Below are 27,735 nucleotides of genomic sequence, written 5' to 3' on the forward strand. Positions count from 1 at the left end.
TCTGAGGGTTCTCTGTGTCCAGTTTATGCAACAGTCCAGGCAAGAGCAGTTTCTTGCCCAAATGGCTATCAAACTCCACAAGGATCCTCTTCGATGCCCATCTTCTTCTTCAAGTAGATTGATGCTGCCAGGAGCAGACGTGTCTCATTGTCATGAAAAGCCCTAAGTTATTAAAACATTTAAAATGCCATATTCTGCAGTCTTTGAAAGATATGAAGAATGCCTATCTAACTGAAAGATATCTCTATATATCTAGAAAATCTAACATGACTACAAGCTTGACTATTATCCATTAACAACCTATATTTCCTAATTATACATTACATTTTTAATGAACTACACAATCACAATACCTTAATCAAGATCAAAAATACATATAACAAAATTAACCTTAAAATCCATACCAATGCAAATTATTCATATCTATATCAACTTGTTGCTGGAGTACTGTGGTTCCAGGTGTATGTCACCATGCCTGGCTTTCGAAATGACCCTTTTAATTAAGAAAATTGCTATCTCTTTGAATGAATTTCTTGGAAGAATGGATAACAAGCCAGCCATCCTTCCATTTGTAATTATGTGTGCATTGTGTGTAGCATTGTTGATTCAGTGTAGTTGGATGTGATTCACATGAAGGATTAGTGAGACAGTCATAAAATTCAAGTGTCTATTTCCACTTGCCCCTGAATGTCTGGCAAGAGAAATAGTGGGTGGTATCACACACATGAACGTATGCGCACACACACACACACACACAGAAATATTGATCTACACCATAGCAAAACTTCCTCCTTATCTAGTCAGTAAAACTCTGAGTATTTACTGTTGCCTGACATTTTTTATCTGTTGTGTGTGTTTATCTAAATCCATCCCTCATTGCTAAAAGCCTGTGGTCCCTCCCCACAAGTCCCTCATTCACTTAGGGACTTACGCTACACAACAACTTTGGACCATTCTCTTATTAGAACCCAAACCCGTTATTTCCTTCCTTGAAGACCCTGTTAGGGCAGAATTTTACTTGTAATAACCTTTTAAATTATAAAGTACATAAACCCAGATATGGAAATTTTAGAGGATGATCGTTTCCTGTGTTGCTACAAACTTATCAGCACTGTGGTGGCTCGGTATTACTCCACTGTGGGCTTAAATCTCTTCGCAGTTGCCTGTCTATCGCTCTGAAGACAGTGGGACAGGAAGAATGGAGCCTAAAAGTGAAGCAGGCTAACGTCTCATGCAATAGCCAGCTCTGTTCAGAGCATCAGACAATTTACACTCAGAGCGTTAAGAAAGGTCACGTGAGCAAAGTTCTCATGAGGTCAAGCTGAATACAGTCACAAGAAGAAGCCACACGTGGGTTTTTATTTCCTCGAGGCAGTATGAATTAACAACAGCTGAAATAAGCTCCTCACAGAAGTTCGTTTTTTGGACCGATTTCTGGCCAGTGACCAAATTATTCGTGTGTTTGAATTTATCACATGCACATTGAGGGTACTCACATTTTGTCATTCGTTCTCATTGATCATATTTGGGTCATAGTTATTTTAAGGCTATGTGCTGTCATTATGACTGATGGACAATAGTTTATTTTCTTTTTTTTATATTTTATTTATTTATTATGTATACAATATTCTGTCTGTGTGTATATCTGCAGGCCAGAAGAGGGCACCAGACCTCATTACAGATGGTTGTAAGCCACCATGTGGTTGCTGGGAATTGAACTCAGGACCTTTGGAAGAGCAGGCAATGTTCTTAACCACTGAGCCATCTCTCCAGCCCCCTAGTTTATTTTTCAAAAGTCAGTTTGTATCATTTCACATAGAGTCATTCCGATGTTTAATTAAGAACACTCACCTTAGAACTAAGTGCAGAAAAGGTTGGTGTCACACATTAGTGCATCTGTTTTGACAAAGTTGTCATGTTCTTATTGCATTTAAGGTGGTGGGCTGTGGGCGCATATTTCGAGATTACACAAAAGCCATTGCCCCGGTTTGAGCTGATTACATAGCTCAGAGAAGCTGTCTGTGCCCTTAACAAAAGCCAGGATGTCTTGCTCCTAGCTTCTTTTGTTAAAGTGTGGATTACCTGAGAAGAGGTGTTAACTGAAACTGGTCAGGATGTTTGGGGCTTCTTTCCTTATGCAATTTGGAGGTTGTCTTATAGAGATGCTAATTCAGGGCCTACCTGACTGCTAGGTTTGACCAGAGCCCAGGCACCTGGTTGCCTAGGCAACAGCCTTTGTGTGTTCCCGCTCATTTGGTGTGGGTATATAAGATGTTTGGACAATAAAGGAGGATTCTGGCCTTTTCCATGATGACGGTGTAAGCTGTGTCTGATTATTCCTCGCGACTCCGTTCCAGTCTAGTTAGAGAATCTGTGTTGGACCCACACGGGCTCTGACAGTGGACCCTCCGGAATGCCACCCCGTAACCATGAGACTTGTGCTCAGAGTGTCCACTGTGCAAGCTGCTTGGACATTTGCGAAGTTCAGTTTCCTTTAAGGTCCTGCGTGTCAGCTCCTCATGTCTTTTCCTTTTCATTTCAGACAATTCCTCCTCCCTCCAGGAAGATGAAGAAGTAGAGATGGAAGCAATCAGCTGGCAGGCCGGCAGTCCAGCCATGAATGGGCACCCTGCCGTCCCACCAGTGACCACTGCCCGTTTCCCCAGCTGGGTCACTTTTGATGACAATGAAGTCAGCTGCCCTTTGCCACCTGTCACCTCTCCCGCGAAACCAAATACACCATCGGTTGCAACTCCCACCCCAGATGCATCTTACAACCCAACTGGGTCATTTAAGAGGGACCGTCCCAAGAGCACACTGATGAACTTCTCCAAAGTTCAGAAGCTGGACATTTCCTCCTTAAACCGTCCGCCTTCCGTAATCGAGGCACCGCCCTGGAGGGCCACCAACCCTTTTCTGAATGAGACACTGCAGGATGTACAGCCCTCCCCTATCAACCCGTTTAGTGCTTTCTTTGAGGAGCAGGAGCGGCGCTCCCAACGCAGTTCTGTTTCCACGGGCAAAAGCCAAAGAGATTCTCTCGTTGTCATCTACCAGGAAACCATCAGTTTTGACGATTCCTCCAAAAGCCAGCCCCACCCCGATGCTATTGAAAAGCTCAAACAGCTCCAGATTGATGACCCCGATCAGGTCGGCCCTGCTGCCTTGCCTGATGACGACCCCATAGCCTGGGTTGAACTAGATGCTCACTCACCTGCCTCAGCTCTGTCTCAACCCAGGGATGGATGGCCGATGATGCTGCGAATCCCGGAGAAGAAAAACATCATGTCCTCTAGGCACTGGGGACCAATCTACATCAAACTGACAGACAGCGGCTACCTGCAGCTGTATTACGAGCAGGGCCTGGAAAAACCATTCCGTGAATTCAAGCTGGAGATCTGCCATGAGGTTTCCGAACCCCGGCTCCAAAACTATGATGAGAACGGGAGGATCCACAGCTTGAGGATAGACCGGGTCACTTACAAAGAGAAGAAGAAATACCAGCCCAAACCGGCTGTGGCCCACACAGCCGAGAGGGAGCAGGTGATTAAACTGGGTACCACCAATTATGATGACTTCCTGAGCTTCATCCATGCGGTTCAGGACTGTCTCATGGATATACCGGTGCTCTCCATGGACTTGAGCACGGTTGGCTTAAACTACCTCGAAGAGGAGATTACGGTGGATGTGAGAGACGAATTCTCTGGCACCGTAAGCAAGGGAGAAAACCAGATCCTCCAGCACCGTGTCTTGACCCGGATCCACGTCCTGAGTTTCCTGTCTGGGCTCGCCGAGTGCCGCCTGGGCCTCAATGACATCCTTATCAAAGGAAACGAAATCGTTTCCCGTCAGGACATCATGCCCACCACCACCACAAAGTGGATCAAGCTCCACAAGTGCCGGTTCCACGGGTGTGTGGATGAGGACGTGTTTACCAATTCCCGGGTTATTCTTTTCAACCCTTTGGATGCGTGCCGGTTTGAGCTAATGAGGTTTAGGACAGTATTTGCCGAGAAAACCTTGCCCTTCACGCTCAGGACGGCAGCGAGCATCAACGGGGCAGAGGTAGAGGTGCAGAGCTGGCTGAGGATGTCGCCTGGCTTCTCATCTAACCGTGACCCCCTCACTCAGGTTCCCTGTGAGAACGTGATGGTCCGCTACCCAGTGCCCAGCGAATGGGTGAAAAACTTCCGCAGGGAAAGTGTTCTAGGGGAAAAGTCTTTGAAAGCCAAAGTGAACCGGGGGGCAAGTTTTGGCTCGGCTGGCGTCTCTGGCTCTGAGCCTGTCATGAGAGTAACTCTGGGAACTGCCAAGTATGAGCACGCCTTCAATGCCATTGTGTGGAGGATAAACCGACTGCCAGATAAGAACTCAGGTAGGTAGGGATTCTCTGGAGACAGCCACTGTGACAGCTGACAACTATAGCCTATACCTTCTATAGCCATAGCCTATGTGTGTAGCATCTGATTACATTGTGTGGTGGAAATGGTGGTAACAGGGAGGGGAGACTAGGAGACTAAAAAAATCTGCATGTGGTAGCAACCACGATGAACCAGTATTTGCATAAGATGTATTACACTGCTCAGCGGAGCAGCTAAACAGCTTTCCGGGGCATCTTCTGATTTGTGTATGTATGCATGAGTATGTGTGTGTGCAAATGCACGTGTGCATGTATGCACATATGTATAGAAACCAGAGAAAGTCATCAGATGACATTGTTAGGGTCTCACTGGCCTGGAACTCAATCTGCCAGGTCAGCTAGGTTGACTGACCAGCGAGCCCAAGTGATCCACCTATCTTTATTTCCCCAGTTATGGTTTGTTTTGTTGTTGGTTTAATTATTTTACTATCGTGTGTATGCGTGTTTGGGCTGCATACATGTCTGTGCGCCATGTGTACACATTGCAGAGGTCAGAAGAGGCTTTCAGATCTCATGAAACTGAAGTTCCAGTGGATTGTGACTTAGCATGTGTGTGGTGGGACTAGAACCCAAGTCCTCTGTAAGAACAGCCAGTGCCCTTAACCTCTGAGCCATCTCTTCAGCCTGTCTCCAGGTACATGCCCCACCATACCTGGCTCTTTTATATTAGTTCCTAGGATCGGATTATATTTTATATTTGTAGGACCTTAATGTTAGCATTTTACTTATTGAACCGTCTCTCCGGCACCTTGAAGTTTTGTTCTTCTGGAACTCGTTATTAGGTGTGGTACTAAAAACAATTTATTCCCTGATCCTGAAAGTCTTGTGGGGTCTGAAGAAGAATCTCTATCTCCTTAATGAGGGTGAAAGAGCCAATTCGTATCCAACCACACACACAGTACGTGGGAGAAGCGAGCCTCTGCAACTAGCTGTGGTCAGTCATAATATCTCAGACCCGGAGTCTGGCTTTGGGATTCTTGATGGAAAAGAGACTAAATATTCAGGATATCAAGGTCCAAGGGGCCAGAGTTCCACCAGACAGAAAATAAAGAAGGGAGTGTTGGGTTTAAACAAACTTTTGAGCCTAGCTGCCCTGCTCCCAGCCAGGGGCTGTGCTGCTGTGTATACAAGAGTCCAGAAGGCAGCTGCTATCGAGACAGAACAAGCCAGCGACAACCAGCTGTAATGGCTTTATTTTTTTGAAGTGCGTCTGAGTGACCTCAGTGGTTCATGAAGAGCCTGTGATCCCACAAGCCTTTAAACCACTTCTCTTCTTGTCTGTAATAAACCATGCCCATCTGTTAAGAAAAAGTGGAAGGCAAAAAGAAGAAAGGAGGGGGGAAAAATACTGGCTTGAAATCCTGGTCGAAGCGCCTTGCCCCTGCTGGCTCACGTCCCCACTCTTGAAGCATTACCGTGTATTCAGGGTGTTCTGCCGCCCGTGTGGAGTGGCTGCATTATCATATCTAAAGTGGAATTCGACGAGATAGCAAGAGGCCACGCAGTCTAATCAAGTCCTGAGGCTGCCCGGGGAGTAGGCAAACACCGGGCATTCTGTGTCTGACACTGGCTATGGCAGTACCAGCCAGAGACAATCAGACCTCTGTGCTGGGGGCCGGGGCGGCCGCCCTCTGCTGCCGCACTGGCAGGATTTGGAAAACAGGCTTCCTCCCGTGCCTGCTTACTCATTGCTCAGGCCTGCATTCTCTCTGTGCTCCTGTGCTGGCTGCCTCAGTCGGCCATCAGGGCCCACCTCACTCCACAGTGGAAGTGAGTGTTAGGAATTTTTCCTAGAGAGGTGTGGCTGGAAAGGCATCCCCGGTACTGTCGATGAGAAGCCCTGTGTTCTCTGTCCTTTGGCAGGGAAGCCCTGGGGAAGAGAAAGCTGTGAAAGGTCTGTGCCTTCAAGCTGGGGCCTTAGATGAGTGAGTAAAATCTGAGAGATGACACTGCTCACCTGAAGTCACAAAAATGCACACAGGGTTCTCTTCTCAATACCACAGGTCCTTATAGATGAAGCCAAATAGGTGCATGCCTCAAATCATGTCCACCATGGGAACAAAATTTTGTAGTTTCCTAAAGTGCTTGCAAGTGCTGTGTGAAGGATTATAGTTATATGCAACAAGGGCCGACCTTAACTGGGAATGGCGAGGGGTGTGAGTAGGTCTCTGAACTGAGGAAAGGTTAAACAACACACGTCAGAAAAGAGAGCTCCAGAACAGCACTAGTCAAAGAAACTGAGAGTTGTCTCGGTACAGCCATGGAGACAAATTTTTATCATCGTTTTTGGTCCTTGGGCCACTTGGCTCAAGTTGAAAAGTGACCAGAGCAATTAAGATGCAAGAGACCATGGCAGAGTGCTGCTTACTGGCTTGCTCCTCGTGGCTTGCTTAATCTGCTTTCTTGTAGAGCCCAGGACCACCAGCCTAAGGATGGCACCACCCACATGAGCTGGGCCCTCCCACATCCATCACTAAGTAAGAAAATGCCCTGTAGGCTTGCCTACAGCCCAGTCTTATGGAAGCTTTTTTTTTTCTTCAGTTGAGGCTCCCTCTTCCCTGATGACTCCAGCTGGTTGTCATAAAACTAACCAGTACAGCTGGCAAGGATTGCCCAGCTTCAGCCTTCCTCGTCACAAAACCAAAGAGCTGGTGATGACCTACTGATTCCAACCCATTTTCTGAGTTGTTAACAAATTGCCTTTTTTTTTTTTAAGATTTGTTTATTAATTATGTATTCAGTATTCTGTCTGCATGTATGCTACAGGCCAGAAGAGGGCACCAGATCTCATTACAGATAGTTGTGAGCCACCATGTGGTTACTGGGACTTGAACTCAGGACCTCTGAAAGAGCAGTCAGTGCTCTTAACCTCTGAGCCATCTCTCCAGCCTTTTTTTTTTTTTTTTTTTTTTTGAGACAGGGTTTTTGTGTAGGCTTGACAATCCTGGAACTCACTTTGTGGACCAGGCTGATCTCAAACCCACAGAAATCTGCTGGCCTCTGCCTCTTAAGTGCTGGAATTAAAGGTGTGTACCACCATAGCCGAGCTGGTAAATTGCTTTTTACAGATTGTTTTTTCATAAGTACAACCTTCATTACTGTGAAAGTGTCTGATCCCAGCAAAGGTTCAAAGCCAAGCCTCTCTGTATACACTGTCCCCTGGTCATACATGGGAACGTGCATGGCCCACAGAACACACTAAGAGATGAAACATTCAGTCCTGCACAAGAACCTTTTTTTTTTTTTTATTAAGCTGGTTCTTACTGGTCTAGGTAAAGAGAAAACACACCCAATGTGATGGTCCTTTTTTGGAAATAATATGAATCTTAATGCTGAATTTCATCAGGAAAGACAAGTTAACATACACACATATTTGGATATATTTGTTTTTTCAAGACAGGGTTTCTCTGTGTAACAGCCCTAGCTGTCTTGGAACTAACTCTGTAAACCAGACTGGCCTTGAACTCACAGAGATCCGGGTGCCTCAGCCTCCTGAGTACTGGCTTGAAGGCGTGCGCCACCACTGCCTGGCTCCCCTTACACATTCAATAGCTGAGACTAGGAAACCAGGACAAGATGTGGCTTGCAGAGTTTTCCTGCCTCACTCACGCTTAGAGAGTAATTTCTAACTGTATCTAAGCTGAAGAGTAATTTCTCTGTATCCCAGCAATGTCAACTAAAGCTAATTAGAGCAAAACAATTGTTTCAAGTTGCCATTTGAGATAAGAGGCCTTCTGCACAGTAGTGAGCAAATCCATAACAGCGTGCCTAGTATTTAGAACCTGGTTTGCAAGTCAGCAAGGTCTGAAAATTTTATTCTCAGCTACACTGCTTAATGGTGGTGTAACCTCAGGCCATTTATTTAACACTTTTAGAGAAATCTATTTTTTCTCATCTACAAAGTAGGATTATTAATACCCAGCTCGTTCAGAATGAAGTTGGATGCTGCTTTTAAGTGCGAAGCCGAATATTAGTGATGCTGGTCTGTAATCAGTCTGCGGCACAGGGGGATAGAACGAACAGATTCATCGCCAGACACCATTGTGTTTTCTTATTATTATGTGTATCTTATTTCAGTTTATTTCCTAAAAACCAGTGCGGAATTTTCAGTTGAATTTCCTAGCCTTACTGTTTAGAAATAACCCTCCAAGTATTTCTCTGTTCGTGAGACAGAGAAAAACAAATACTTCACTCTGCTGTGCTCCTTGGAGAGAGGGTGTGTCTCTCCGGACTTCCTAGATTGAAAAATCCTGCCCGGAGCAATAAAGAAAATTGGAGTTATTTATTTGGAGAAGCAGGGAGGAGTCAGACAATTCAGTCAGAGCCCTGTCACACGGTTGTCTTTGGCTGCTCGCTGTTCTCCATCTCTGGGCTGTTGTCCTACAACCTGACCTCCATGTATGGGGACCATGAGTTGTGACTCAGACAAAGGGGTGACAGCCCACAGTCATAGGTAGCTCCACCAATTTCTAGTATGACCTGTGACAGCTGACTTTGTCTCCAGAGACCTCAGTGACCTTAAGGCGGTGGTTCTCAACCTTCCTAATGCTGTGATCTTTTAATACAGTTCCTCATATTGTGGTGATTACCAACCATAAAATTATTTCATTCCTACATCATAACTGTACTGTTATAAACCATACTGTAAATATCTGAGATGCAGGATATCTGATATGTGACCCCCCCCCCAAAGGGGTTGTGACCCACAGGTTAAAAACTGCTGCTGCTCAGAGGACTTGTGATGAGATTCAGCCAGCAGGTCTGTGTGGAGCATTTAGCACAGGGCACCCAGCCATCCCCACTGAATGAAGAAGGATAGTGATGCTCAGATGTCATAGTCGCACAACTAAGCTCTTTTCCCCCTCAAATCTAGCTTGTCAAGTGAAAAGCTGATCCTAATTTTACCTGTAAGTACAGTCAACCCGTAGATACGGAGTCAGCCACAGCTCTTTAATTCTGCGTTTACTATAACAGCCGCTTTTTCGTGCCCCTCCTGACCACTCCACTTTCCAGATGAGGAGTTCAAGTCAGAAGAGAACAAAGGACTTTTCTGCTTGGAGAACTGCAAGCCGACCAAGGCGTTATGACTACTGATCAGACCGTCTGTCCTTTGCACTGTATTCCCCGATGTCATGTGCGCTCCTGGAAGTCTGTCACTTTCATATGTCATCCATCCACAGAAACATGCCTGAGGCGTCTCTGAAAATAGAAAATGCTATTAAGAAAATTCATCTTGTGAAGGAGAGCGGTTTGCTCCCGGTGGCCGTCACTGTTGCTGTATTAGGTGTCAAGTGCTACTCAATCTCTCAATCTCCTCTCTCCGTTCTTCCACTTCTAAGCCCCCCTTCCTTAGTGTTTGTGCTGTGTCTACATTGCTCTTTGACCTAAACAGGCACAAGGGCCCAGTTTCTCAGATGTGGGGTTTTGTTTTCGTTTGCAAATGATGTTTAGTCACTTTGATATCTATTTTGTGTGCACTGATGTTTTCTCTGTCTGTATGTCTGTGTGAGGGTGTCAGATCCCCTGGAACAGGAGTTATAGACAGTTGTGAACTGCCATGTGAGCACTGAGGATCGAACCCAGGTCCTCTGGAAGAGCAGCCGGTGCTCTTAACCACTGATCTATCTCTAGCGGGTAATCAGGAGGCACTGGATCAAAGGACCTGAGGCACACAGAGCCTGACGTCTGCATACAGAAGCCTCCTTGCTCAGCATTGGACCCCCCCGAAAGTGCCAGGTGCACAGCCTGCAGACTGCTATTATTATCAAAGTAGCTCTCTGGCTTCTTGTCCTTTTTAATTTCATCCTCAAAGTACTTGACCTCTGATTTCTTTTTTTTTTTTTTTTTTTTTTTCTGTTATAGCTTCTGGTCACCCACACTGTTTCTTTTGCCACCTCGAACTTGGCTCTGACCGGGAAGTGCCTTCCAGATTTGCCAATTATGTAAATGTCGACTTCAGCATGCCCACGACTTCTGCCTCCAAAGCAGCTGTGAGATCCATCTCTGTGGAAGACAAACCTGCTGTCAGGAAGTGGGTCAATTACTCTGCCCACTACAGCTACAAGGTAGCCTCAGGGGGCTCTGGGCTGATGTTTCCCAAGTCCATTTGTTCCTTCAACCCCTCCCCCTCTTCCTTTCGGCAAATTCTTCTCATATCAAGGAACTTTACACTCATAGCTGTGGATGAATCAGCTCCGACTTTTATGAAATAATCTCTCCTGGGTAAGAGAAAGGTTTGGAGAAAAAAAGAACTCAGGGGCTGATGACAGAGATGAAGAATATGTCTGACACCATGAATAATAACAAAAAAAAAAAAAAAAAAAACAGCGGGACCAAGCAATAGTTGTCACTCACCCGTGACATAATTTGGGTTTTGGAAATGGAGGGGAGCCCTGCGAAGGTGATAAGCTGAAGCAAGTGTTTCATCTGTGGGAATTGTTGTATCAGAACACAACAGAGGCACACAGGACAGTGAGAGTGTAAAACTTAAAAGCCAAACCCTTTACTTTGCTAACGGGATTAAGGCTGTGGGAGAAGTCTGCGGTCAGCGCTGGAGAACTGGTTTTCTGGTGGGGGGGTAGAGTTGGAGACAGGGTCCCCTCTGTAGCTCAGTCTGGTTCAAATTCTGTTGTCTTGCCTCTGAGTGCTCAGATTATAGGTAGATGACTGCAAAAGCAAGGACTTTTAGCACAAAGAGGTAGACTTGGGTAGACGACTGACTTCCAGAGACGGAGGGGAAAGAGGCATTGTTAAGACTTTGCAAAGATATTTGGCAATTTCCTATGTATAATGATTATCGCAGATTTATATAATTTGCTATTCCTTTAAATATTCTTAGTTGCATCACTTAAGCCTTTTAACAACCACAAAGAACAAATGCCCCCTCTTGTGGCCAAAAAAAAAAATCTAGCACTCCCGCCCCCATCCATGGACTGTAATCTGTCTTCTATTGTTGCCTCCAAGTGGAGAAGTCTAATGTCCAGTGTAGGACTGAGGAGCAGTCGGAATGATGAGATTCCTCAGTTCAAACAGTCCCTTCCTGACCTATCAGGGGCTTTAGTTAAGGCCTATTACACTTTAAAAAGATTTATTGATGTATTTATTTGATGTGTGTGGGTGCTTTGTCTACATGCATGTCTGTGCACCCCATGCTTGTAGCGCCTGAGAAGAACCTGGAACTGGAGTCACAGACAGTGGAGAGGTACCATGTAGGTGCTGAGAAGTGAACCCAGGCCCTCCGGAAGAGCAGCCAGTATTGTTAACCACTGAGCTGTCTCTCTAGTGCAAGCCGTGTTACTTTGAAAGGGCAACTTCTTGGCAGTATTTAGCAGAAGATAGGCTACACTAGGAAATGCTCCGATACTTATTAGCCTAGCGTCTTAAATGAAGTAGCTGGAGAGACGGTAAACTTGGTATTGCCTACTGGATTTCTACAACTTGGATAAAATGAGCTAGCTCTTGCTCCTCTCCCATGGGGCCTATGGAATAGTGGAGCCAGGGATACCAGAACTGTTCAGAGGGAACTTGGTCACCCCACTGGATAAGGAGCAATCCTGCAAGACACAGAATAAGAATCTCCCCAGAAGGACCACGAAGAGGGCATCATGGCATATGCAGGATTAGTGGTTCCATTAGGGCAGCAGCCCAGAACATCCACAAAATAACCTTCTGAGGTTCTTTGGGCTCATTCATTTTCATACTTTTTCTCTCCCTCCCTCTCATTCCTGATGTTTTCACCTTTTTTTTTTTGGCAGGTGGAAATTGAACAAAAAAAGAGTTTGAAGCCAGACTTTGAAGGAGAGGAGTTGGACAACCCAAAGGAATGTGGGGTGCAGTGACAGCGGCCTACTGTGTAAGGACCTGAGGAATGCTGACTCACAATCGGTGTCTTCCTGAATATGTTAAGTCAACACCTGCTGTGGCTGCCTCTCGTTGGGGGCAGTCTACCACAGTTTCCTGTGTGCAGTCACCTGTGAGTGAGAGGAAATCCTGAGAGGGGGTCACTTTCAATAGTCTCCTTGACGCTGAGCATGCCTGAAGCACAGGGTGCGCCCGGCTTTTGGAGTGTATTGTATATTGAGCCTCCTTGTCTCTTTTCTGCTTATATCATGACACTGGGGTGTGGTTTATGGTGACGATTAGAGACCTGAAGAGAATGTCCAACATCAGTCATGGCACAGTTTGCTCCCGGTATCCATCTGTCCCTTGTAGGTTTCTGGAAAAAGCATTCTGGAAAGTTAAATCAAGAATCCATCTCCAGGGGTCCCTCTATAAAAAAGTGAGACTTTCAAAACCATCTCCCCTTTGGGTCTACTAGGCCTTTTCTAGAAATCTCCATTCTTTAAATGCTGATTTTACTCCACAGAGGTTTTCCAGATGTTTCCTTTCTATTCTGGATTGTTCGAGATCAAAATATTTTTCTTCAACTCCTACTTTCCCATTTGCTATCCTGAGTCGTGATACCCAGTGGGAGAGGTCAATCAGATTTTTTTTTTTTCAAATTCAGGGGTTGAAGCTTAATTCTACAAATGGACTGGATTAGATTCACGGTCTGTTGAAAAGAACGGAAAGCTGAACTATTTTTTTCTCCACTTGAAGGAAAGGGGACATTATGTATAATTATATTCAGTTCAAAGACAGCTTCGGTCATAATGAATTGTCAGGTTCTCACCGATCACCTCTAATTCCTGAGATACAGGCATGGCTATGGGAAAGGCCTGTGAGAAAGACACTTGGGAGTTCTTTTTATACCTCATAGGCAATGACTGTTACATGTCCCTTTAACTCGAAATTTAGAGAAAACTTAAAGAGTAAAAGCTCAATTGGAATGAGCTTTGCCTCAAATAACAGGGTTGGTGGTCAGCATTCTAAAAGTACAAACAGGCAGACACCTCTGGGGTGGGGCTGGAGAAAGCCAGATTCCCAGTGTCGTGAACATGAAAACCTGTTTCTGAGAACCAGAACTTCCCTTTCTGTCCCATGTTCCCAGCCCACCCACTGTTTCCTGTCCCTGCTTTTTTGTACCTTGGTGTTTTCTCTCCTGAAGGATAAAGTGAGGAGACAGAATGCATATTTTATCAGACTTGGGACATATAAGGAAATATAAAATACCTGCAATTTGGGACTGACTGATTCAAGATTTATATATTGAGCTCATATTCAGTGAGGTCGATCTATGTACTGGCCTTAGACATTAGAAATCATTGCAGTGTTTTAAACTGTGTTGTTTTGTTTTCAAGACAGGGTTTCTCTGTGTAGCCCTGGCTGTCCTAGAATTCTCTTTGTAGACCAGATTGGCTTTGAACTCAGAGATTCATCTGCCTGTCTCGAGTGCAGGTATTAAAGGCATGTGCCCCCACCTTCCCCAGTTTGAACTATGTTTTTAACCATCTAAGCATTAGATTGAAATGAAAAGGACAAGCTGCATAGGCATAAACCTGTATTTTGAGTTTTTTAAAATGCCACCCTTTCAGTTCAGAAGTGTGTGTGTTCATAGAACCCAGGAGGCTGGGTTTTATAGCAGTTCATATAGAAACGTTTTCTTAAGGAAATGAGAGGTTGGTTTTGAACCAGGTATTCACAAAGCTAATGCATTCCATCTGTGATGGTAGGGGTTTAAACAACTCTGCATGGTGCATTCGCCCACACATGCTTGAATGGATGCATGTTGAATGTGCCCACAGGCAGGTAAGCAAAGTTGTGAAGATGGTGACTCTATAAGGACTGGGGGAGGGGGTGGGAGTGTCCTCAGGAACAGAGGGTGTAGCTGCGAACGGAGAACAGTTTGGAAATGATGTAATGGCCGCCACAAAGTTTCAACTAAACTATAAAAAGGAAGAGGAGTTAGATTTGCTTTGCATAACTTCAGAGGCAAACAGAATAGAAACCGAAGAGAACTTTACAGATGACAGATGTTTGCTCAAGATAAGCATCTTCTAGTAAGGAGTGCTCTAAAGAAGAAAAAGATGTCCTGCTGTAGCAGATGCCCATGGGTTAACTGAGCCACGCCTATCCCAGGTGCTGTGGACGGGACTGTCACGTTGGTTTGGAGCGAGATGACAGGAAAGCTCTTTTCCAAATAGTCTCGATTGGAATGAGACACTCCAACTGGAGACAGCCTTTCTCTGTTTTCGTCCTGTGGGAGGACAGCGGGATCCTCGAAAAGAACTTGGTCAAAGGATCCCATGTCATTTCTGCTGTTGAGCTAAAGGCCTTCAAGAGTTTTCAGATACCCAAGTGCTTGAAGCATGGGCAAGAAGGTCATCCCTAGCCCGGCGCTGTTAGGGGCCCTGCCTCTGAGGTGGCATAGAGTACACGATACCTGTGCTGCCTTCTCTCCCACCCCCTCGGTTAAGTCTTCTTGCTTTGGTGCTTCTCCTGGACTGTTTGGAATTTTGTTGTTTTACCAGTAATCAAACATTGGTTGAAAAAAAAAAAATATTCCCCTCTGTGCTATTTGTATCTCGTAAGCAAATTATCTAATCTTTAAAAATCTACTACCTTGGTCACCAGATTTGTTTTGCCTCCACTGTGCTTAGGGTCATTCTGGATAACAGTGTAGGGAGCTGAGGAGTATGATAAGATGTATTTGAGGACTTATGAATAACCTATATGAAAACCATAGTTAGGCAGATTGCCCTTTTGATATACAGAATGTGTGCTTGCCACATGGGCCCTCAGTTTTTATTTTTCCCGTGGTTACAAAAAAAAAATCTAGTCTATGTTCTCAATAATGAAAAAGTGTAAAAAGAGGATGGATTTTTGCCAATGCAGTTCGAACACGCTTGGGGTCACGTGGTTTCAAAAACTTTATTTTTGAGTCAAGAGCTTGTTTTTCAACTTTACAGTCAAACAGGACAAAAAAGATACTCATTCTACTATCTCAAACCAGAGGACTGGCTGTGTAGCTCAGTGGTAGAGAACTTGCTTAGCATGCACAAGTACCAAATAAACAAGCAACAAAAAGAGTGGGAGGAATTTTGAGAACAGACACTGACACCTCTCTTGTAGACACAGTGCTGGTTGGTTTTTCAAAAGGCAGCCCTTTGATCCTAGTAGACTTTTTCTTTTGTTGTTGTTTTGTTTCCTGTTTGCTTCCCCACCTCACTACCTTCCCACCTTTCTGTCCAGGCTTGTCCTCAAGATTATCCCTTCATTCAAAAGAGTCCTTCTTTGAAATGAGACTAATTTCTGTGCAGAAACCTGCCTGGGATCAGGAATGTATGTCCCTAGAAGGTCTACTCCTGAGGAATGTGCTACATGAAGACAAACTATTGTGGTTATTACTGAACCACTCTCCTTGTGATTTAAAGGCCTGCCACAAAGTGTGAGCCCAGCCCCCTTAACTCCTTACTGCTAAGTCAAATACACTCACTAAATGAGTGGAAATCATCAGCGCTTTGGCTCTAAGACCGCTCATCCTTTGCTTAGTTAGCATCCGGTCCTCACATTACAACTAACAAGCAGCATTCATTTTCCAGAGGACTTAAACACTTATATTTTGCTTTTATTCCTGCCACCAGTGTCAACCCAGCGTCAGGACAGAGGCACTTACTGTGTGGCTGACCCTGACCCACAACAGACCTTATTCATAATGAGAAACATTTCTGCACTCAGAGATGGAGGGGCGCAGGTGTTGGCCACAGTTAGGCTATCGATCCAGTTTTATTGCTGCCAGTCACACAGACCTGTGGGCCCTGCCTGGCCTTGCCTACAAGAGTAAGTAGTGGAAGATGCAAGTGTCTGATGGAGCACACAGCCAGTCCTGCTCTGTCAGGTCTTTGTCTCCCCACATTGACCAGTGCCTCTGTGTACACCACATCCCCACATGGGATGGGGATCTGAGATGGGAAAGCTGAGGCTCACCAGGTGAAATCATGATTTCAAAATTTCTACTTTATAATCAGTTTAGGGGGAGAGAGAGAGAGAGAGATTGAGCTGACCTTTTTCTATTTTTCCTTAAAAGTTCAAGGAATTAATTGTTATGTGTTGGAAGTGATACCATCCAACCTACTTGTATAATTTCTTCTGGTAAAAACTGGTATTTTTTTAAAAGTGTTTCAAGATAGGTTTTCCCTGTGTAGCTCTGGCTGTCTTGGAATTCACTGTGTAGACCAGGCCTGCCTTAAACTCAAAGAGCCACCTCCCTCTGCCTCCTGAGTGCTGGGATTAAAGATGTGTGCCACCACCACAAAGTTAATTCTTCTAAGAATGGTTGATTTAAATTAATCAATCCTAGCTTGTCTGAAGTTGAGGTTATGATTAGATTAGACTTTGATAGAGAATTCATGAACAGAGCTAACAAAAATTAAAAATATGCCATTGCCGGGCGGTGGTGGCACACACCTTTAATCCCAGCACTCGGGAGGCAGAGGCAGGCGGATCTCTGTGAGTTGGAGACCAGCCTGGTCTACAGAGCTAGTGCCAGGACAGGCTCCAAAGCCACAGAGAAACCCTGTCTCAAAAAAACAAAAAAAAAAAATGCCATCTAGTAAATGAATCTTGTGTTAACACTTCTACCAAGTTGTGATAGCATTTTCTTTAGAATTAGTCAATGTATTCTCACCATGATTCTAATTGATGTTTTCCAAACATGACCAGTGTCAATTTACCAGTTCCCTACACATGACCATGTTTTATTTATGCTCTTGTAAATGAGATTGGTTTTGGATATTATCATTTATAACTGAAGGAAATACAGAAAGCAGTCTTAAGAGTAGGAACAAATGCATGTATTAGTAATAGTCCCATGGTCACTCAAGTAAAAACATGGAAGTTTTATTTTTCTTCTAGTGTGCCTTAGACAATTTGCCAATGAAAGTTCAGTCTTATGCGGGAGAATTGTCTGTATTCTGTCAATCATGTTTTAAATAAATGTTGATTGGCCAGGCAGGAAGTATTGGTGGGAAAACCAGAAAGGAAATAGAAATGAGGTAATGAGAACAGGAGAATTCTGGGAAGGAGGAAGTTGATTCCTCCCACTCCTGCCCAGACCACCGAAGCAAAAGGATGTGATCTGCCCCGCTGAAAAAAGATACTGAGCCACATGGCTAACATAGATCAGAAAAATGGGTTAATCAAGATGTGAGAGTTAGCCAATGAGAGGCTAGAGCTAATGGGCCAATCAGCTTTATAACTTACAGAGATCTTTGTGTGATTTTCTTTGGGCCTAAGCAGCTGGGGGTACCGGGAAGGACAGAAACCCCAACAAGCAGGTCTAGCCCTTCTTGTTACAGTCTTATACTTTAAGAATTGAAAGGGGGGGGCTGGAGAAATGGCTCAGTGGTTAAGAGCACTGCCTGCTCTTCCAAAGGTCCTGAGTTCAATTCCCAGCAACCACATGGTGGCTCACAACCATCTGTAATGGGGTCTGGTGCCCTCTTCTGGCCAGCAGGCATACATGCAGACAGAATATTGTATACATAATAAATAAATAAATAAATAAATATTTAAAAAAAAAAAAAGAAAAAAAAAAAGAATTGAAAGGGGGACTATGTGTGTGTGTGTATACATGTGTGTATGTGTATACTATATTTCACCCTTCCAGTTCTTAAAGTGAGCGTGTGTGTGTGTGTGTGTGTGTGTGTGTGTGTTGCAATTCCAAGCCCACAAAGGTAAGAAAGTTTCTATAGTATACTATGTTCTGCAGAACCTGGAACAATGCAAATAAAAGCTAGATGTAATGAAAAGCCGCTAAAGAACAAACTAAAGAAAATAATAGTGAAAAGAGTTGAAGCATTTATAGCATTGACCACCAAGATTCAACGTAACCCAAACTGGAGGCTGTCTCTTAAAGAAAGAAGCTGTGGGAAAGAGGGCGCCTAGCAGGACTAGACAGCAGAGCTCTTCAGCTCAGCTCAGGAGTGCCCTGGCTAAGGGACTCCTTGAAGAGAAGAGAGGCTGTGCAATAGGATGCTAAGGATTGTTGGTGGTGGCCATGCGGGGATGGCTTTGTGAAGGGAAAGTTGGGCTCTCTGGCTGTGCATAAGCATGGGATAGTCGCTATAGTTAACTCACCTGTTATTTCCCCAACTTGATGTCCGTTTCCAGAGACAAAAGAGAGAGAGGGCTGGACTTTCGCTTCTTGGGTTATTTTTTTTTTTCCAGCAGTGGTTTTATGGGTTGTTTCACAAAATGTCCTTTCTTGCCACGTTTTGTTGATATTCCTTGTCTGTGAGGTTCTTTATCCATGCTTACGAACCAAGACGTTTAAAACATGCATGCTAGAGAGGCCAGCTAGTTTTATCTTTTTCTGCTCAAACCCCTTTTCCCTTCCCCATCTGTTTAAACGACAGAACTGCAGGAAAGCCCCCAATTCTCTGTTCTACGACTGACTTCAAAATACCAGTTCAATACAAAGGTCAAAAGGGCAGTTTCCCGGTGGATATTGGGATATGAATACCAGGTGAAACCTAAGTAGATCTAACCCTCCAAGTACTGAAGATGTTAGGATGTAAGATGGTCTAGGATTTATAGGTACATCCTTTTATGTGGATGGCTATAGGAGGAGGGGAGAACAGAAACTAATCTGGAGCCATCTTAGTTACAAGAAAGTCAAATGAGAGAAAACCCTGTTAAAACATATTTAATTTTTTTAATGTGGATCATTATAAAATAACTTTCTGTGGGCATGACTTTAATTTCTCCTCTGGTTAGACTTAGTCAGATACAATGGGTCAGTGCTAACTGGTCAGGTGGAGTCCCAGCATCCTCTCCGTTGTTCCCATGTTCTGCCTCAGACAGAACTCCAGTTCTCACTGTGGACACTAGCCACACTGTGACTGAAGCCTTAAGCACCACCATTGCCCACTCCACGTGCTTTACGATGGGCCATCCCAGCGCGACACCCAGCATCAAGTTCTGTGAACGCAGATGTACACTTAACTCCTTATTGGATCTAAGGGTTTTCAAGAACGGCATGTGAGGAGGACGTGAGCCCCTTTCCCCTCCTGCCGGCGTTCGTTTTCTTTTACATTCACTTGCCAACAGAAACCGGAGAACCCTGTGCCATATTCAGAAGGCTAACCGGGATCACTGAGAAAAGGCAAGGCGGGAGCATCCCTTCTCGCCCTCCCCCTAGTGATGTCCGTGTGAATTTCAGTGTGTCTGGGTGGTTGGACCCGAGATCCAGTGAATGGCTTCACTGATCTGAGGCTTGTATTTCGCTTCATTTGTCAACTTATCCTTACTCGGTGTAACTTCTTGCACTCTTGTGGCTAATTTTAATGTAAAACCAGTTAACTTTTAAAAGAATGTGCCTATGTAACAAAGTCTACACACTGGCTATTCCTGTAGAGGTGAGGTTTTGTTTTCGATGTTTTGCTGAATAATCTGTAATATCTTTTTCGAGCTATGAAAAGGAAGTATTAATAAAACATTTTTAAGCAAAGTGTCGTTGCAGCATTTAATGGATGCAGGCGTGATAAAGAATACATTTGCCGGCTATGGTGGCACAGGTCTTTAATAAAAGAACAAGAGAGATGGCTTAACAGTTACAAGTGCTTGCTGCTCTTCCAAAGGACGTACATCAAAAACATCCTGTAATTTCAGCTCCAGGGGGACCAATACTCTGCATTTACACGTATGCATACCCACACAAACATACATACATAACACATTTTTTAATCCTGCAAAAACTTTAAGTCACAGGTAGTGGTGCATGTCTTTAATCTCACAATCCCAGCACTCAGGAAGCAGAGGCAGGAGGATCTCTGTGAGTTTAAAGCTAGCCAGTTCTACCTAGTTCCTGGACAGCCAGAGCTACATAGTGAGACCCTGTCTCAAAACAAAACCAACAAGGAAAAAAAACACAGTATTTTCACAAAATTATGTACTGATTATACTCTGTGACCATCAGTACAAAGATTTGCAGTGTCTTTTCTCACTTAATATAAGCAATCACCTTTCTCTGAGTGGTGACTGGTTGGTGGCTATAACAAACTTTACCAAAAGTTAGGAACTGATGCTGTGGTTTGAATGAGAATGGCTCACATCGGCTCCTTTGCTTGAATGCTCGTTTCTGCAGTTGGTGAACTCTGGAGAACTAAGAGGTGTGGCCACGCTGGAGGAGGTGTGTCCCTGGACTCCGAGGTTTAAAAAGCCCACACCATTCCCACTTAGCTTGCTCTGTCTCTCTATACACTCTCAGCACTGCTCCAGAGTCTTGCCTGCCTGCTGCCGTGCTCCCCGCTGTAATGGTCACCCTCAGACACTGTACGCAAGCCCTCAGTTAAATGCTCTCATTTATGAGTTGCCTTGGTTGCGCCATCCCTTCACAGCAATAGAAAAGGAACTGTAGGAGCTATGGCACAGAAGCAGACACTCCTGCTCCTAAATGTCACTGGCCACACCTTCCTGATGGAGTTCCCTATGAAACACTGTTTTCTTAAGCCCCAACCTGAGCAGACCAACTGCTCAAGTTCCCAACCTATTCTCTGCCAATGAAGACTAAAAACTTAATATCCTGTCCCGGCGGCGATAGTATTCTTAAGTGAACACCCTCAAACCTCATATAAATGCTCACACAGGAAGCCAAGGAGCAGATAAGGGACAATTTTTAATGACAGTTGCTCTATGACCCTCGACTCACTCTTTAATTTTTCCCGTGTGGATACCAACAGTCATCACTGGCCAAGATTGTGAACAGTGGGAGGAAGTCATTAAAATGAAACCTACTGGTATAAATGAACTTCCAGACTTGACGGCATCTGTTGTCTGCTGCACAGCAAACAGGATAGCTGGCCAGACAACCTGAAGGCGAGTAAAAATCACTTTGCTGGGCTGGAGAGATGGCTCAGTGGTTAAGAGCACCGCCTGCTCTTCCAGAGGTCCTGAGTTCAATTCCCAGCAACCACATGGTGGCTCACAACCATCTGTAATGAGATCTGTGCCCTCTTCTGGCCTGCAGGCAGAGTACTGAGGATACTGTATACATAATAAATAAATAAATCTTTAAAAAAAATCACTTTGCTGTCTACTTCATTCACTCTATGATACAAAGCTTTTAGTTCCATCCCGTCTCATCCTGCCCTGGACCCAGTGAAGAAGGATATTTCCAAACAAAATGAGTTCATCTTGCATTGCCAAAAAATACAAAGTTGCTCAAAAATTACAGATAAAATGACCAGGAAAAGTTGACGTGAAAATGCCTGACCTGGGGGCTGAGACTTGGCTCGACAAGCAAAAATGCTTTCTGGGCAGTCCCGATGACCCAAGTTCTAGAGTTCAAAGCCAGAATCCGCATGGAAACGATGAAGCCAGTGGAGCACATCTGAATTTACAGCCCCAAACAGTAGTGCAAGGAGGGAGGCAGAGATGAGAAGCTAAACTGCAGAGCAGAAGAGCAGCAGAAATAGCAGGAGAGATGCTGCCCCCGAGACCAGATGGAAAAGGAGTACTGGCTGCCAGATGCTGTCCTCTGACTTCCGTATGTGCACTGCAGCATGTATACACACAAAACCAGTTCTTAATCAATCTTAAAAAAAAAAAAAAAAACTACTTTCCTTCTGAGCAACAAATGTAGGTCAACAGAGCAAAATCCAAGGACCAGGGATTTCAGTGTCCCCCCTCTTCTTCCCCAACATCGCCTCCTCTCCTTTCACCTCCTTCGCCTCTCCTCTATACTTTACTAAACAGGTAAAGATAACAAGATGAATCCTGAAGAATCTAATGGCAATGGTAGAGGAATGGGGCACATCGAGTGATCTAAAACACTATGATTATCTCTGCCTACTTTGACTCCATTTTGTTGCTTCCATTTATGCATGTCCTCAGCTGTTTTGTTTTTTTTTTTTAAAGTATGTGTGTGTGTGTCCCATGAGTTTTATGAACACTGTGTGTATGCAGGATCCTTCAGAGGCCAGAAAAGAAGAGTTACAGGGGGTTGTGGGCTATCATGAGGGTATGAGGGTGCTGGGAACCAAACCTAGGTCATCTGAAAAAGCAGTAAGCACTCTCAGTAACTCAGCCCTTCCTCTGCTACTTTTAATACTTGTTTGCTCAGGGCTGGAAAGATGGTTTATTAGTTAAAAGCACTGGTTGTTCTTTCTGAAGATCCTGGATCCACAAGTTGTAGGCAGAAAGAAATAGAGGGGAGGGGGGCTGGTATGGGTTTTCAAAACCTCCAAGCCCACCCTCAGTGACAGACCTCCTCCAACAAAGCCACACCTTCTCCGGCATAGTCACACCTAATCCTTCCCCTACAGTTCCACTAACTGGGGACCAAGCATTCAAACAGATGAGCCTGCAGTATCATTCTCATTCAAACCATCACACACAGTCACTTAGTATTTCTGACACTAGCGGGGGGGGGGGGGGGCTTCCGCAGGGGGGGCTTCCCCACTGTTCTGGATAGCTTTGTGTCAACTTGACACAGGCTAAGGTCATTTTAGAGGAGGGAACCTCAATGAAAATACTTCCATACAATCATTCTGTAGCAAAGCTTGTGAGGCATTTTCATATTTAGTGATTGGTGTGGGAGAGCCCAAGTCCATTGTGGGTGGGACACCTCTGAGCTGGTGTCCCAGGCTGAGCAAGTGATGAAGAGCAAGCCAGCAAGCAGCGCCCTTCCATGACCTCTGCATCAGCTCCTGCCTCCAGGTTCCTCCCGTTTGACATTCTGCCCTGACTTCCTACAATGATGAACATATAGAAGGGTAAGCCAAATAAACACTTTCCTCCCCAAGTTGTTTCAGTCATCATGTTTTAAAACAACAATAGTAGCCCTAACTAAGACACCCACATATTTCAAACACTTCAGCAGATTCTACATAGGGGTGTCCTCTGATTCCATTTAATTCCAGCCAGACTGCACTGAACCTGGTTACCTTATAAGTAGTCTAGCAGAAACTCAATGCTTGACCAAATATAAGCTATCATTTCTATTGCTGCCAAAATGCCTTTTATTCTTTCCTGAGATTTTGAAATTATTAGCTTAATTTATATCCAAGGCATCAGTTCGGCCGTCTTTGGAAATGAGCCAACAAAGTTTGATTGCCAAGAGCAACATAGAGATAATGGAAAGTTGTGTAACCAAGGGAAAATCAGCACTGGATCTCAGGAAATCCCACAATGGTGAACACTCAACTTGTGACTGAATGAAATGACCTTGTTTCAACCCCAAGGTCTTTGACCCCTTTTTCATAATTCTAGTGATGGGATTACTTCAGGTAAGAATATTCTGTGTAAAAGGGCAAGCTCAAATGGGGAGTGGAATGTGAAATTCTATGTTCCTTTTATCTCTCTCTAAACTAGATTCTAGAGCCTTTATGAACCATTTAGTACTCCAGAGCAAGAGAAATGGCTCAGTGGACAGGAGAATTCTTAGTTCAGTTCTCAGGACCCATATATGGTTCCCACATAGAACTGACTTCCACAAGTTATCCTCTGACTGACATACTGTTCTCTCTCTCTCTCTCTCTCTCTCTCTCTCTCTCTCTCTCTCTCTCTCTCTCTCTCATACACACACACACACACACACACACACACAAATATGCACTCACACGCACAAACACACACACAGAGACATGGAAGTAAGAGGGGGACTTAGTGGGAAGAAAAGAGGGGTCGTGGGAGTGAAATAACAGACAGTAATTGTTGCATGTGTATTTAATCAGAATAAATTATAGATATGTACAAGACTGCCAACAAATAATCTCAAAAGTCCTGTAGTTTCTAGCACTCTACTACTGTCTCTGCAGGCAATATCTACCTCTTCCACACCTAGGAAGCAGACACTGTTGATGCCCTTATTTCACAGATTAAAAGAAGGAAACCAGAGCCAGAGGAAGATTAACTGATTTCCCAGGAACAGTAAAAAGTAGAGCAGTAGAGAGCTTATCTGAGGAGGCTGGGCTCCCATCTGTGTTAGTCTGCCACCTACAGGCAGTCGTGAGTGGGCCACCCCATTCTAGGTTCTTTTCTGACCTCTCAGGAAAAACAAAAAAACAAAACCAAACTTTAGCTAATCAATACACTGTTTACCCAAGTAATGTTTTTCTTTATTGAAAATAGTTTTTTTTCTTACAACATATTCTGGTTGCAGTTTCTTTTCCCCCCAACTCCTCCCAGATTCTCTTTACTTTCCCATAAATTATTAAAAATAATAACTATTAATTATTATTACCATAAAATAAAACAAACCAGAATAGGACAAAACAGAAGAAAAAAAGTCAAAGAAAAAGCTCAACAGCCGGGCAATGGTGGCACACGCCTTTAATCCCAGCACTCAGGAGGCAGAGGCAGGTGGATCTCTGTGAGTTCGAGACCAGCCTGGTCTACAGAGCTAGTTCCAGGACAGGCTCCAAAGCCACAGAGAAACCCTGTCTCTAAACACCAAAAAAAAAAAAAAAAAAAAAGGAAAAAGCTCAAGAAACACATATGATAAAGAGACAAACATGTTAGCACACACAGAAATCCCATAAAAACATAAAACCAGAAACCATAATATATGCAAGGGACCTATAAAGTTAAAAAAACATAAAGCTGGGCAGTAGTGGCACACGCCTTTAATCCCAGCACTCAGGAAGCAGAGACGCGAGGAGCTCTGTGAGTTCAAGGCCAGCCTGGTCTTCGGAATGAATTCCAGGACAGGCTCCATAGCTACTGGAAACCTTGTCTTAAAAAAACAAAAACGAGAGAAAAAAAAAAGCTGTAGCACTCTCAGCTCCAGCAATGTAGAGGCCCCAAAATGTGAGCCCTTTTCCACACTGACAAAAGGTCAGAGAGTTGGGACTTACCCCTGTTCCTTCAAGGTTATTGTGTTTCTACCTCAGATGAAGGTCCCACCTAGATTTAGGTCAGAGAGTTCTGCTCTCTCAAGGTTATTGTCAACTTGTGTGCTAATAGCCAGACCTTGTATTACAGGAGTGGAGAAGTAGATACGTTTCTACCTCAAACAAAAGTCTAAGGAGCCAACTAAGGGACCGGTTCCTTTATGGAGATAACATTGAATTTTACCCCAGGAGTGTTTTCCTACAGAATGTTTTGGTCTGTGATGTGAGCATGACTTGTTTTGTTCTAGCAACAGAATGTTTAACTATGGATGTAGCCTTTCCTTGTATCATGTTAACAATTTTTTTGTCCTACTCCTACGTTTTGTGGTCAGGGGTATTTTTAAGCAATTGGAAATTTAACACGGGCTAATTTCAGTACTCACTGGAACTCCCTCCCAATACCATTCTGTTTCTCCATTTTATTATTTTAATTCCGTCTTCATAGTCTTCACTATATTTCTATCCCCATGCCTCTACCCTGGCAAGAGGTACTTTTGTCGAGGCTGGTCCCTGACACAGCGACTTCCTGTTGCCTACAAGGTGCAGCACTCTGAGCTCCAGCACCACATCTGCCTGCCCCCCCTTCACAGTTCCCATCATGATGATAATGGACTGAACCTCTGAAACTGTAAGTAAGTCACTCCGATTAAATGTTTTTTTGTTTTGTTTTTGTTGTTTTTTGTTTGTTTGTTTGTTTTTTGAGACAGGGTCTAGCTGTAACTTTGAAGCCTGTTCTGGAACTACCTCTTGTAGACCAGGCTGGCCTCGAACTCACAGAAATCCTCCTGCCTCTGCCTCCTGAGTACTGGGATTAAAGGTATGAGCAGGTGTCAGGAGCCATTTCCCCTCTAACAATCATTACAGGAACCATCACCCTGGGGAGTCTGCAGAATGCCCCTCACCCAATTAGCAGCAATCTCTTAGCGGAACCCACCTCACATTCCAGCTATCCAGGGAACCAGGTGTGGCCACTTGACTTCCTAGCCTACCTCCTGGCCTACGTGACCTGGAACACGCGGCAAGAATCCAGTTACCCTGCCCCCCATTCCTTACCATATATAAACTGTAACCCGTCCCTAATAAAGGGAGGCTTTGACAAAACCGCTTGGCCTCCTTCTTCTGTCTTAGCTCATTCCCTTCCAGGTATCGCCCCTCCGAGACCCTGGAGTAACTCGATTGTGGGGTGGGTTACAACCCCTAGACTGAGTAGCCCACACCCAATGCAATCCACAAGCAGGGGCCCAGCTCAATTAGTCTGTTTTTAATGCCAATGCCAAGCTCATTTTTATTTTTTGAGGGTTTTTTTTTTTTTTTGGTTTTTTGGTTTGTTGTCATTGTTGTTTTGTATTTTGGAGGAAGGGATTTTTTTGTTTGTTTGTTTGTTTGTTGTTTGTTTGTTTTAGATAGGGCTTCTTCTGGATGTCCTGAAATTTGCTTTGTAGATCAAGCTGGCCTCAAACTCACTGACATACACCTACCTCTGCCTCCTGAGTGCTGGGATTACAGGCATGCTATGTTTTTGTCTGTTTTTTTTATATAGTTCTGTAGTAAAATTTGAAGTTGGGGGATGGAGAATCCTACAGTAGTTCATTTATTATTCAGGATTGTGTACCAAAACCTTTAAGACTTTAAGACAATCCCGAAGCCATTTTGACAATTCTGAATCCTCTCAGCCTCTGTGCCATAGTGCTTCCCCTCCTCCCCTGGGAACCAAGGACCTAACAGCTATACTCGCAGTACTCAGTTCCTGAACAATTACCCATATACGTATGTTTTGGTTCGGTCCCCTAGGAAACGGGGTCAAAATGACCTCTTACCTCATCTGATCTGGCAACAGCTCTCCAGTCAATTATTGGTAATAGCCCTTTCAAATAAGCCAATCAGAATAGTCAAAGAACAACCCCCCCTTGCTTCTGTGGCCTCTTTAAAAGTAGACTGTACCAGCTATTTGAGGTCCCTCGGCTTCCCGAATGCTGGGGGACCCTGTCATGACAGAATTAATAAAATCCTCATGCTTTTGCATCGGCTGTGGTGTATGAGATGGTCTCTGGGGGCGACTCCTTCTCGGTGTTTGGATGCTAGAGTCCAACAGACTGGGCATCTTAACTAATATAGACAAACGTGGTATGTCTATTCTTTTTTTTTTCCAAAAGATTTATTTACTTATTATTTATTATGTATACAACATTCTACCTCCAATGATATTCTTGGGTCCCTGCCCTAGCCACACCCACTCCCATAACCTCTGACCCGCCCATCGCCATCTTGGGACCCTTCCCCTTTCTGCTTCCTTGGCGTGCGCGTTTTCTCTGTCTCTCTCTTCTTTTATCTCTCCTCTCTCCTTTTATCTCTTTTCTCTGTCTTTCTTTCTCCCCCTTCCTTAATAAATACTTATGGCTATTTCCTGTGTTTACGCGTCTGTTACCTGCCGCCACCGTGGGCCAAGGAAGCGTGCCCTCCTGTAGCCGCTTTCCCATGGCAGGCTCCGCCAGCCCGCCTGGGGGATCGTTTGTAGCCGCTTTCCCATGGCGGGCTCCGCCAGCC

At 44.4% G+C, this 27,735-nt stretch overlaps 1 protein-coding gene across 6 annotated transcripts in view; it reads left to right on the forward strand.

Moving 5' to 3' along the window:
• Positions 1–27,735, forward strand: part of Ston2 (stonin 2) — a 166,312-nt gene that overhangs the window by 126,354 nt on the left and 12,223 nt on the right. For 3 of the 6 annotated variants that reach the window (XR_007593616.1, XR_007593618.1, XR_007593617.1), the window contains exons 5-7: positions 2,543–4,375; positions 10,283–10,485; positions 12,175–12,392. Coding sequence is in view for 3 of the 6 variants with exons in the window: in XM_050152389.1 (XP_050008346.1) it covers positions 2,543–4,375; positions 10,283–10,485; positions 12,175–12,258 (2,120 nt within the window). In the remaining 3 variants the exon portion in view is untranslated. Of the gene's footprint in view, positions 1–2,542; positions 4,376–10,282; positions 10,486–12,174; positions 17,702–27,735 lie in introns of those variants that run through there. The other 3 variants (XM_050152389.1, XM_050152388.1, XM_050152391.1) reach the window with 1 other exon arrangement.

This window comes from Alexandromys fortis, unplaced genomic scaffold (genome assembly GCF_014885135.2).
Source record: "Alexandromys fortis isolate MF-2015 unplaced genomic scaffold, M_Fortis_MF-2015_v1.1 scaffold_47, whole genome shotgun sequence".
NCBI lineage: Eukaryota > Metazoa > Chordata > Mammalia > Rodentia > Cricetidae > Alexandromys > Alexandromys fortis.